The 12842-nt window shown below is 48.8% G+C and overlaps 1 protein-coding gene across 7 annotated transcripts in view; it reads left to right on the top strand.

The window, feature by feature from the left end:
* The window catches only part of SPSB1 (splA/ryanodine receptor domain and SOCS box containing 1), an 80306-nt gene that overhangs the window by 58714 nt on the left and 8750 nt on the right, over positions 1–12842 (top strand). For 4 of the 7 annotated variants that reach the window (XM_075906489.1, XM_006127088.4, XM_006127090.4 and 1 more), the window contains one exon: positions 9996–10815. In XM_075906489.1, coding sequence (XP_075762604.1) covers positions 10122–10815 — 694 coding nt within the window. In that variant the 5' untranslated portion in view covers positions 9996–10121. Of the gene's footprint in view, positions 1–254; positions 1993–2043; positions 7611–9995; positions 10816–12842 lie in introns of those variants that run through there. The other 3 variants (XM_075906491.1, XM_006127091.4, XM_006127089.4) reach the window with 3 other exon arrangements.

The following is a 12842-nucleotide window of genomic DNA, read 5'->3' as shown; positions in this document are numbered from 1 at the left end:
GCTCCCCTGCCCAAGTGGTATTATCCTACATGGGACTGAGTGGGGGGAATGATCCATTGTGAACTTGAAAGCAGTGAAAATGCCAGAGCTGTCTGCAGTGGAACTTCGGGTCTCAACCAAGGTTGTTTTTTAGAAATGCAGTTTTATCTTTTTTTTTTTTTAACTCTCTCTGGGCCAAAGCAGACCTGATGTGGGCGGGGTAATAGTTATGAGAGAGAACTTCCTCGTTAACAAAGCATTGCAAAGATTAGAGCACCGTCTTCTGAAAATCCTGTCCTTGCCCAGCAGTGAAGACCGGATGCCAGATGATACGGACCCTGCCGGATCAGGCTCCATGTTACACATGCTGCACTGTTTGAAATGTAGCTGCCACTCTTGCATAGATTTTAATTGGTTTGGGGGAGGCTCGAGCAGGCTATTTAAGAGCCTTGAGAAAATGTTGTGTCTGTACCTGCTGCTTGAATTGCAGCTGGAATTGGCAAGGAACCTACAAGCTTCCTTGAGAGCTGCAGACCATCTAATGACATTTGGGGTGCATCCACTAAACGTTGTGATGTGAGATGAGAGCAGACTTCCTCCTTTAAATCGAAGGCAGGACCTGGCCTTTCTGTGACCACTAGCAAATGCCAATCCATGCATTGCATCTGGGAATTAGACTTCACTGGCTCTTGCAGCTGGCCTGTATAATCTAACGGAACATCTCTGACAGGAGCAGGAAACCACCTCCTTCCAGACATGTCTTCCTGGGTACAGATCTTCACCAAAGCAAATGTCTTGGTGTCAGCTATTGGCTGCTATGCAGAACTACCATAATGAACACAGAGCTGCAGAATCTATTGATGAGAAGGTCTTTTTCCCCTAAAAGCTGTGCCCTAGGAATTATTTGGGGGAAAGTTCTTTGGCCTGTGTTGAACAGGAGGTCAGATTAGATAGCAGTAATTTCTTCTGGACTTGGAATCTGAGTTGTCTGTGTCCTGCCTGCAGAGGTGCTTCAAGTCCACCTTGTTGCTCTCTGCAAAGTTTCATGGCTGTACTGGGAAGGATGACCGTGGAAACTTAACCAGGAGATTGGATTCCTACAGGCAGCTCCTCAGTTGTGTTTCTTTGTTTTTTTTATGGAGATGTCTGTGGGAGCAAGGGTGGGCCTAGCTAATTTTGGGCGCTGGCTCATTCATGTTGACAGCCCTGCTGTTAGGATGTGTGGTGTTCGCTTGGAGAATTGAACCGTTTGAGGATGAGCCATAGCGCATGAGATGCCTGTGGCGGATTTCACTTGCTACCCAAAAAGCTTCTGATAGGAGAACTTTTGAGGCCATCTCCTGGGCAGGGGTCTTCCACAAATTCCCTGTTGTACAACAGCTGTCTTTTAAACTGCTCCAGGTCCTAGCAGTGCCGTAACGCACACCTAGGCATAGGGCAAAGGAGTATGGGTTCCCAGCATTGCTTTTTGCAGAGCACTGTTCGGTTGGGCTGGGAAGTGGCTTACTCTCCCCATACCATGCAGATCTGCAGAATACAGCTACTTGTCGGGTTTCTGATCTGGAAGAGGATTTTCTTGCTCAATCCGACTGCCAGGACCTGTGCCATCTCTGGTAGCTTGTGAGAACAGGAGGAAAGCAAAGGGAGTTTTGCTTTCTGCAGAGGGACCATAAAGGCTCTTCTAGGAACTGAATCTTTCCACTCAAACTGCCTCTGTTGGTGGATGGGGTGGGAGGAAGCTGCCCCCTTGGGTGACCTTGTGTTGTCTGTGAAGCAAGTTTGCAGAAGGGCGGCAACCACTGCCAAAAACTGATGCTGGGCAGGGATGATTGTGCCTGCCTGTCTGCTGAAGTTGATTTGCAACACTTCAAAACCAGTGCGAACTGTGTGGCTCATACAGTGGTCCCTGTGTGCTCCTTAGCAGCTACTAGAGCAGCTTGTTTGAGGTCTGGCTCAGTGCTTGGGACACACCAACTAGATCCCAGGCCAGCAGGCAAAGGGCTCTTCTGGCAGGTAAGCGATCTTGCAGTTTCAACTCGCTGGTTAATTGTTAGCACAGGTGCTGGGCCTGGGGAGGCGTTCCGAGTGCAGGGGGAGTAGCAGGATTGTGTGTCCTGGACTTGCCCTCTAATTCACCTTTGAGTGGACCAGGGTACTGAGCTGTGACGCTTCACAGCATTTCTGCTCATGCCAACATCAACTTGCTGTCCTGGCTCGGAGAGATGAAAGCTTAACGGGTCTGTGGATAACAGTTGTGCTACTTTCACAGGGGAACTTGAGTGGCGTGCTTTCCCTTGGGGTTAAAGTGGGACTACTGTTGGCGGTGATTTCAGTTCAGTGTCCCCAAGGTTTTGTATTGGACAGTGCTGAGAGAGAAGGCAGGATTATTATCGCTTTGTATTAGAGTAGCACTTGGATTGCCATGGAGACATGCCCGAACCCCCGGTGCTGGCCCTTGTCAGTGGACACGTGTTGGGAGTGTACATCTACCCGGGGAAGCCCTAGCAGAGATTAAGGATCCCTGTTGTGCTAGGCACTGCACAAACTCAGTCAGTGAGTCCTCACCCAAATCAAAGGGTGCTAGGGGAATTGCAGGCAGAGAGGGGAATTGTTTGCCCCAGGGACGGATTGGAGGTAGAGCAGTGTCGAGAACCAAAACTCCTCATGCCAGTTGGGTTCCCGGCCCATCAGGGGTTCCTGGTCTCTAACAAGTAGGAAGAGGGACAGCATTGACTGACTTAGTCATTTAAAAAAAAAAAAAAAAGCTGGGGAGACTTGCCAAATCAAATGCCTTTTACAACGAAGAGTGATCGAAAAGGCCGTGATAGAATGACAACAAGGGCTGTACCAGGCAGTTCACCGAGCTCTTAAAAGGAGATCGATTAAGTGGCTCTGCACAGCATCGCCTTTCCCCTGGCCTGTCATTGTGGTATCTCTGGGTCTGTAGCTCTTTGGCATGGAGGGCAGGACTTTTTTCAGCGCTCTGGATGCTCTATAGATACCTGAGCTCTTCCCCATCGAAGCTCTGTACATACTGTGGGAAGAGCATGCACCAGAGTAAACCCTCCCTTGAACGAACGGCCCAAGAGCAAGACTTCCAACAGGAAATGGGGAAGGGAGAAAAGCATGTTGAGGACTCTCTGCCTGAGGACCTAGGAGGGTGTTGTCTGTTGCTTTGCTCCTCTGCATGGTCAGAGCAGCTCTATGTGGCTTTGAACTTGTTCTCCAAAACCTTTCATAGCTGGCTGGAGGCACTTTCAGCTCTTGCCTTTCTCCCAGGTTTGGAACTGAACAGGGACTGATCTCCTTTGTCTGCCCTGACACCAGTACAGTTGTGCTGTTAGGTTCCTTATAACGAATCCATCATTGTGGTCCACACTGGAGGTGCTTTCCTGTCTAACATCCCCTCCTGCTGCTTCGTGTTCGGCAGCATTGTGCCCAGAGCAAAGGGAAGCAAACCACGTGATGAGGTTCTGCTTTTCTGCTTTTTTCCTTAATGCATCTTTTAATATTTGCTTTAACCCTCTGAAGTGCAGAAAGCTCAGGGCAGGACTTGTTGCAAATTTGACAGTTTGGGCTGGAGTTGATAACAGCACTAGCATTTTTCTGGACCCCTCTGTAAAGTGCCCCATACTAGATCCCTGCTTCGTGTAGAGACCCCCCATGTGCTGATGCTCTGCAGACTAGCGCTACCTCCCACTTTGCTTTTAGATGGAGTTTCTGCTGTTGGATTTGACCTTTAAAGCCCATGTGGTTTGGAACATGACTCCTTGAAATGACCTCTCCGTTCAAACGGTGCTGTTGTCTGACTTTAGATGGAGCAGAGAGAACTGGTGGGCTCCATTTTTGGGGTGAGGGCTTCTCTTCCTCCTCCTCCTCGTTCAGACCTCCCAGATTGATTTAATTTATATGGGTTACCACAGCACTTCAGATGCGAGAGCATCATAGGTTGAGGGATGGGGTGAGTGGGGCTAGTCTATGAATCTGCCAGGTTCCTCCTAGCCTGTCTGGAATGCAGTCGTCAGATTTTGTTCTCAGATCTTGTAATTATTGTGAAATTTCCAGACTCACTTGGGGAAGTGCTTTAAGCAAATGCAAAGAAACTAGAAGCAATGGCGCTGAATCTTAAGTCTTGCCTAGACTACAGAACGTTTCCCTGTTGGGACGAGACCATAAACCGTCAAGTTGGTAGACACCATGCTGACTGCCTGCGAAGTGCTGGGTTTAGATTGTCGTCAGTGCTATCACCAAACTGAGTCAGTTGCTTTCAAAGTCAAATGTTCTGTAGTGTGGAAGAGTCTAGATGTCCAAAGCAGGACAAGGGTTTGGAAGTGGAGAGGGGGCTTGTGGAGAGATGCAGATTAGGCCTTAGCTGGAGTATTGTCCCCCGTTCTGGGCACCACATTTCAGGAAAGTGGAGAGGGAAGAGAAAAGAGCAACAAGTGATAAAAAGTCTAGAAAATGTGACTGATGAGGGAAGACTGAAAGATTTGGGTTTGTTGTTTGGAAAAGAGAAGACGGAGGGGGGATGTGATAGCAGTTTTCAACTACCTAAATGGGTGTTACAGAAGGCGGGACAGAAATTATTCCCCTTGACTTCTGATGCTAGGATAAGAAGCAATGGGCTTAAATTGCAACAAGGGAGGTTTAGGGTGGAAATTAGGAAGTACTTCACAACTGTCAAGGTGGTTAAGCACTGTAATAAAGTGCTAAGGGAGGTTGTAGAATCTCCATCATTGGATATACTTAAGAGCATGTTAGATGAACATCGATTAGGTTACGTTTATACCGCAGGCTTCTTAAGAAGCTTTTTTGGAAGAAGGTTTGCATCTAAAAAACCAAAGACTGACTGGGCGCTATCTCTCAAGTAAGCAGTGATTGCTATGGACAGAATGGCCGCCTGAGTACTTGTGCTTTTTCTTCTTCCCTCTTCCTGCACAAAAAAACCCTCTTCCCCGTCCACATACGCCTTTGTGCACAAGAGTTCTTGTGCAAAAAGGCATTCTTCCTCATAGAAAGAGGAATACCAATTGTGTGTAAACCCCCTCTGTTTTGATTCTCTTGCACAAAAATGCGCTTGAGGTGTGGATGCTCCCTGAGTTTTTTGGGGAAAATTGCTGTTTTTCCGCAAAAACTCTGTAGTGTAGACATAGCCTCAGGGATGATCTACATGGTGTTTGGTCCTGCTCTGAGTGCAAAGGAGTGGACTTGAGATATACCATCTCATAGAGCTGGAAGGGACCTTGAGAGGTTGAGTCCAGTCCCCTGCCCTCACAGTAGGACCAAGTACCATCCCTGACAGATTTTTCCCCAGCTCCCTAAATGGCCCCCTCAAGGATTGAACTCATAACCCTGGGTTTAGCAGGCCAATGTGCCAACCACTGAGCTATCCCTCCTCCCTCCTGTTGGGGCAGCATTTCTTCATAGGAGAGACAAGGTGTCGCAAAGAGAAGGCTTTCTAGGTGGGACACCTGTTCAACTCCACTTCCATTTGCGCCTTTGCCACGGCAGTTCTTCCATAGCTTTTATAGTCCAAACAGTGTCTCCGCTCCTCTTGGGAGACATGAAAGCCCTTGTTGGTGAAATGCCACATCTCCTATATGATCACTCGCAACATCATTTATTTTAGATCCTGACATGTCTGTGCCATTGGAAATTCCCTGCTAGTTTCTAACAGCTAAACTAACAGAAGAGCCTACCTCTGAAAATACCAGGTTGCTTAATGCTTTTTTTCCCCCCTCTCCAAAGCTCTGAAAGCTAAGAGTAAACCCAGAATAGCATAAGAGCAAAGCGGGGCTTTAAAACTGTGAGGCCAAACGGGGGTAGAGCAATACAGACCTCCAGCAAGCACAGGCTGCATGATTAATGGAGATGTTCCAGTGTGTAGATGCCAAGCTGATAGGTGCAGTTATAGACACCTGAAAATCTTGGTGGTGGAAGGTTTGTGGCTTTAGGTGCTTGGTTTCTCGTGACCCTTTTTCTCTGCGTCTGCCTGCATCTCTCCCGCTGAGCCATCTGTAGGGAGGTTTAATGCATAGTTCTATGATCCCTAATAGGTAAGCCAGCCCTCTAATAGTCTTGAAGTCCAGCCTTGGGGGGACGCAGCTATTTGCACAGGAGGATTGTATTCTGTTTTGCTTTGCTCTTGTTGAGCACCAGGGCGGCGGCTGTAATTTACTTGGCCAATGCAGAGCTTGCTTTAACAATCTTTGGGATGTAAAGCGCAAATCCTGCCTTACGGTAATGTGATTCCCAGCCAAAGCTGGCTCTCCTCGATTATTGTTACTGGTTATAACTGGATGTCAACTTGCACAGTGTTCAGTCCCTCTAGCAGAGCTGACCGATTCTGCCTTAGCCTGTCAAACTGTGAGGGATCCCTTCTGGGTGTAACGTAGCGGTGCTGGTTGCTGTGGAGCTGCTGTGTTTCTGAAACTGTGTTCCGTGGCACACTGGTGTGCCACGAGGCAGTTGGAGGTGTGCTGCGGAGAACAGAATTAAAAATGGCCACCCTTAAAGGGGCAGGCGACTTTTTTCCTCAATAACTTCGCTCAGACCCTTTTTCCTCCCTAACCTTTTTTTTTCTCTCTCTCTTTGCTCAACAAAAAATCCTTGGTGTACCTCAAAAAAAAAATTGTTTGGTGTTCCTCGGTCTTAAAAAGTTTAAGAAACACTGCTCTGAAAGCTTGAGAAGCTGTGTGAGTGTGGTGTAGCATGCTATGCAAATAGCCAAAGAACTGCATAACCTCTGGACTGCAGGCACCTAAAATAGCACAGTAGTCTCGGCAGCTTTTTGTTAGCACAAAGCAGGGGAAGCTGATCCCTCTGCCTGTGATAATGCTGACACATTACAGCTTTCCCCCATTGCTTCTTACTGAAACTGCTGCCACTTATGTCCAGTCACCTTTTTTTTATAAGATTTGATTCACGCACCATGAATTTTCCATGCCAGATGTGGTCCTGGTCATGAGTAACCGTTGTGACTGTGGCTGGCAGGAGTTCTGGGTGATTGCCTCACTCCAGGAAGTGTTAAAATAACACTTTTTTTCTTAGAAAGCTAGTTCCCTCCCCTCCCATATTTTTATTTTCCTAATAGCTGCCCCTACTCTGGCGGCTCATAAACAGAGGGTTGCTTGTGTAGCGGAGTGAGAACGGATTTGCTTGGGTGGATACCATGCCACAGAACGGTTCATGAAGGTAGCTGGTCTCAAAGCAGATAGACTTACTTCAAGAGGAGCCTGTCTCAAGCCTTGGAAGGAAACTGTTGCAAGGAATCCTGCTCCTCTTTCCGGACTCTTAGTCTGTTCTGTTTCCCTGGGAAGAGCAGCTGCCCCAATGATGCAGAGAATTTGAGACGAAACCTACAAGGAGGGTTTTTGTAACTGCTGTCTGGATTCCAGTAACTCAATGGGGAGCTCGGCTGCCAAGCGTTGCTGGAATGTGAGCTTCTGAGGCTGGGCCCAGCCGGTTTGCCTGCTGCTTTTCAGCTCTGCAAAGTCAGGACACTTCCAAGGTATTCCGCGGTATTGAAGGGTTGGAGTAGGCAAGCATTGGGGATTCAGGGGACAGGCCCCTCTCCAGAGCTGTGCCAGTGGAGGGTGCATGCTCTAACTGGACCTCCAGTTCTGCAAAAGGTTTGTAACTATCTGGGGCTTTCCCTTCTTGCCTGGCCTCTCCCTTGTTTGATCACTGAAATAGCTTTATTGCTGTTGGGAAGTAGCCACATTTAAGGCTTTTTCAGGAGCCGCTGTTTCAGTGCTGAGCTGAGGAAGGAAAAACCATTCAGGGCTCTCCCAGAAGCATGAGCCAGCCTCGCCTGTGTGTTGGCATTGTGTAATTTGTTTCCCAGGGGTGCCCAGAGCCCAGAGGGTTGCCTCCCACCCCAACAGCTTTGTCACCAACGGCAGCCAGCCAAGGAAGGCAGGATCCAGCTCCCTCAGCCAGATACAGCTTCTCCAGGGAAATCTGCGCAAGTCGCTTCCTCATCTCACGTGGCCTTACCGGGCCGACAAATGGGATGCGAAGTGCTGAACTGCTGCCTGGTAGTCTACAGCGCCAGCCCTGTAATGTTCCCACAGTCAGGTTCCATCTCAGAGCACGGTGGGTAGGAAATAACTGTGAAGAAGGACCCACTGAAACATAGCCTGTTCCTTTACCCTCCCTCCTATAGTAATATTTCAGCCATCTTTCTTATTGAATGGCAGCTGCCTGTGTCTGGAAGTTGGTTCTGTCTTATCTATTGCAAAACAAGACCTGGGAGGTCAAAATATGGGAGGCTTGTGCAAGAACAAGCTAAATCTTGATCATGCAGTAACCTCTGCACCTTCCCTTTAAGCTTCAATACCCAAGCCCATATAAGTGAGCTCCACTGTCCCATCAGAGCAGTCTCACCCTGCAAGTAAAATGAAAGCGATTCCTTCCAGGCTCTACATGCAACTTCAATCCATCTGAACTTGGGCATGCCTCTGGGAACGGCTTTGCTACAAGGACTGAAATAGCTGCAGTAGTTGCCTGGGGCTGTTTAGGGATTTTTATTTGCAGAGTGTTAAAGGCTTTTGTGTGTGTTGGCTCCCTTCTGGTAGAGCTTGCTTTGACTGTTGTCCAGTTGGAATGCAATTCCAGGGCCTTTAAGTATCTGGAAAGATACACACAGGTGGAAGGTCCAGGAAGTGGTTGTGGTGTCTCGTGAAGCTCGTGTCCATGAAGGTGTAGGTGGGGGATGAAATCAAGAGACGCTCTGCTTGCTAAAAGCTGTCTCTGCTACAACCAATTGCCTTGTCAGGGCCATCAAACAGAATCTCTGCCTGTATCCGGCTATAACTCTTGTACCAGTGTATGCAGCATACAGTAGAATACTTAGCAGTAGCAATTGGGGATTAAATGCAGGAGGGATATTTATGGGGAGACTGCATGTTGGAGAAGCCCTGTGTCTAAAAGCTGTAATTTGGTCTAGTGACAGTGTGATGGTCCAGTCTGTGTAGCCCAAGGAAAAACCAGTGTTTCAGTGTTTTAAATGGCGTCCACACAATCTTTTTGTAACAAGAGGCGTGAAGGGCTTGAGTCCAGGTTTCAACATGCAGCTTCCATCCCCATATGTAGACTCATGTCCTCCTTGCAACTTGTGGGAGGCTGTATGTGCTTAATAAGGAAGCTAGGAAATGTAAACTTCACCTGCATTGAGAGTTGCTGGGCAAGCTCCCAGCAGGTGTAGGATGTCCACACTGCAGTCAGAGGTGAAACTGCATCCTATGGAGACTGACCTGACCTTTAATCCAGCCAGTGCAAGCACAAATAGTTGTGAAGCTGCAGCAGCAAGGATTCCAGGATGTGCTAACTGCCTAACTACCCTGAGTCCCAGGCAGACTTAAGCCACCATGCTCGTGGCTTTGCTGATGTTGGTACTGACTAGCTAGGTTACAGGTGGCAAACCTATGGCCTGGGAGCTGGATCCAGCCCCCAGCTAGCCTCTGTTTGGCACCTGAGGCCCGCGGCTCCAACCAAGCTTTGGGGAGCTGGTGCTAGAGTCCTGCACCTTCCCTCCCACCCAGACCCCAAGCCTGCATCCCGGTAGCCCCACACACTAAACTCCTTATTTTTGGTCCCAGCCCAGAGTGTAGGGGCCCCACAAAATCTACTACCTTCCCCCCCTCCCCCTCCCCCCAGGCTCTGGTCTGTGCGGGGAATGTGGTTTTCTAACTTTTTTTCTGCTTCTCACTTGCTTCCCTCCCCCCGCCCACTGATTTTTCTGTGGGTCAGCAGCCCCCAGCCCAGATAAGGTTTCCCGCCCCTGAACTAGATTTGTGCTGCAGTCATACCTTGTCCTCTCACATCTGTTGTTCTTTCCAGTCAGGGTGGTCCCTCCCGTTCTGTCTGGGGCCAGTGCTCTTAAATGGGTGACTTGCCTAGCTGCCTTTGTAGTGACCTTTGCTCTGTTTGCCCAGACAGCCAGGTTCTGGAAATCTTGTTTATGGGTTGTGCACTAATGTTTAACTCTCCTTGTTTTTCTTTCCCTCCATTAGGCAATTCTGACCTGTGCGCATCTTGATAAGGTCTCCTAGCAACCTCCACTGGGGCTGAATGACAGCAGGAGGGTAATTGATGAGCTTGCCCTGGGAGTTTGTAAGTAGGTGAAATTGAAACACAAGATGGGTCAGAAAGTCACTGGCGGAATAAAGACTGTGGATATGAGAGACCCTGCCTACAGGCCTCTGAAGCAGGAGCTTCAAGGGCTGGACTACTGCAAGCCCACGCGCCTAGACTTGCTATTGGACATGCCCCCGGTCTCCTACGAAGTCCAGCTGCTGCATTCCTGGAACAATGATGACCGCTCGCTAAACGTCTTTGTGAAAGAGGACGACAAACTAATATTTCACCGGCATCCGGTGGCTCAGAGCACAGATGCCATCCGAGGCAAAGTTGGATATACGAGGGGACTGCATGTGTGGCAGATCACGTGGGCCATGAGGCAGCGGGGCACGCATGCTGTGGTAGGGGTGGCTACGGCAGATGCCCCCTTGCATTCTGTAGGGTACACAACCCTGATAGGAAACAACCATGAATCCTGGGGCTGGGACCTTGGGCGGAACAGACTGTACCATGATGGGAAGAACCAGCCAAGTAAAACCTACCCTGCCTTCTTAGAACCTGATGAGACTTTCATTGTGCCGGACTCTTTCCTGGTGGTCCTGGACATGGACGACGGGACCTTGAGCTTCATTGTAGATGGGCAGTACATGGGTGTTGCTTTTCGAGGACTTAAAGGGAAAAAACTGTATCCAGTTGTAAGCGCAGTGTGGGGGCACTGCGAAATACGGATGCGCTACTTGAACGGGCTTGACCGTGAGTATAACTTCCCACAACTTACGCTGAAAGTGCGACTCTCTGCATGCCTTCCTAGCCCCTCGAATGGGATCAAACCATGTATCCCCACTCTCTTCCCAATAGCTAGTGAGCTTAGGTACCTGAAAGCTTCAGCTTGTGGAAGCTGAAATGACTGTTGGGGCTTGGGGGAAGATGGGGGTTTTTACTCCAGATGAGTGTCTGCTGATGGGCTATGTTGGAAAAGAACAATTATTGTTTCTGACTGTATCTAGTGCAGCTACTGGGCAGCCAGCTTATGTCCCTACAACAAGGTAAACCCAACAGGTCTGTCTGCCCATCAGCGTAGTGCGCCTGAAATTAGAAAGCAGCTCAGTAGTAAGTGTGTAAAATCCTCAGTTAAATGGGATTTCTCGGGCAGAGGGTCACTCCAGCTTGGCCAGGTTGCAGCAGCTCTCCATCTGCTGCGCAATTGACCCGGCCGGTCTGGAACAGCACTCACAATGATGCAGGTGGGGGGTCTGTTTGGGCCAGGCCCTCCATACTCCAGGAGGGGGGCAGCTCCAATCCAGCCAGGCTGCTAGTAAACTGCTTACCCAATAAGCATTGCCCTTACTGGGTAATCGGTTAATCCTTTACATCTCCACTCAGTAGTTCTTAGGTGTCTGTATAGAGTGGATTTTGGGTAGCAGTGCAGAGATGAATGCTACTGCTGGGACTCTAGCCATCTGTGTTAAGTGTCTCTCTGGAATGCTAGTGTTCTCCTCCCCTTCCTTACTGCCAGAATCTCCAGTGCCTTACTCTGGATTTAGGCCAATAGACAAGGCAGAAGCCTGTTGCTTCTCTGTATCTCCCTTTTCCAGCAAGGTCACATGTACTCATGATACAGGAGAGCAAGTTCTAAACTCACTCTGCAGGCAGGTGTGTAGAGAGCCGTGCAGTCACTAGACTGGAAGCCCACCTCTTTCAGCAACTAGCTTTCTGTCCTTTCCCTGTCAAGGTGAAGGGACACTGTTACATGGTGTGGGGTTGGGTATTGTAGCCAGGAAAACCCTCATAGTTGTGATGGCTCAGTGTAAGTTCTAGAGGGCAGTTCATCACCAGGCTTAGTACAAGCTTCGCAGCTTCAAACTGGTCTTGGGATAATGCCCGTCTGTCTCTTTGTTCCCAATTGTACCCAAGTGACTTAGTTCATTTAGAGGAATGGCTTAATCTGGATTTGTTGCTACTGAAACATGTCAGAACCCCTTAGCCCCACCCCTGCCACATGAATTTTGTTATGTGCACCAATATGAAGGTGATGTGTTGCATGTCACCTCCCCATTGGAGCACATACTCCGCTCAGAGGTAACACAGAAAGGGTAGCATGTTCACTCCAAGCTCTAGAGAAGCATCTGTCTTGTATTGTTTCCAGGGTGCTGTAGAATACTTTCTTCCTGTATTGGAGGGTAAACATACCTGTTCTTCACTGAAGCCATGCGAAAGGCACCTGGTACAATGCTGGCGCCCCTTCAGAATTGAGTGTAGTATTGAAATATTTCACTTCAGCAAAACAAAATGCAAATGCCTAATACTGCAGACTTGCCCCTCCTTGCCACAGTAGCAAATGAAGGCAATGCACCCATTGTATTTGTATTCTGGTTCTCCCCTCCCCCGGGAGTCCCAATCACAGAGCAGGACTTTGTGGTGTTAGTGGCTGTACACAGACCAAAAAGGACAATTGTTTTGACCAGTGAGATGTTTCACTCGGCACTAAAGCTCTTCCTAGTTTTTGCTACCCGGGTTGGACGGCAGAATGGAAATCTGTGATCTGGCCAAACCTGGCAACCAAGCCACATGCAATAGGGTATTCCTGGCCTGAGACAAGCTAGTGCTGAGTCACAGGTATTGGAGTGAAACAGTGGAAACTGATCTCCGGTGCATTTGTCTTGCTTGTTTCAGTCTTTGGGCGGGAGGGAGGGGTTCATTTCTCCTAAGTTGACCTGCTACAAAACACCTACTGTTTGGTTTCTTGATTTTTCCGTTTAGTATACAGAGACCCTGAGCAA

This window comes from Pelodiscus sinensis, chromosome 23 (assembly GCF_049634645.1).
Source record: "Pelodiscus sinensis isolate JC-2024 chromosome 23, ASM4963464v1, whole genome shotgun sequence".
In the NCBI taxonomy this organism is placed as follows: domain Eukaryota; kingdom Metazoa; phylum Chordata; order Testudines; family Trionychidae; genus Pelodiscus; species Pelodiscus sinensis.
The sequence above is the reverse complement of the archived record's forward strand: the minus strand, read 5'-3'. Positions and strand labels throughout refer to the sequence as shown.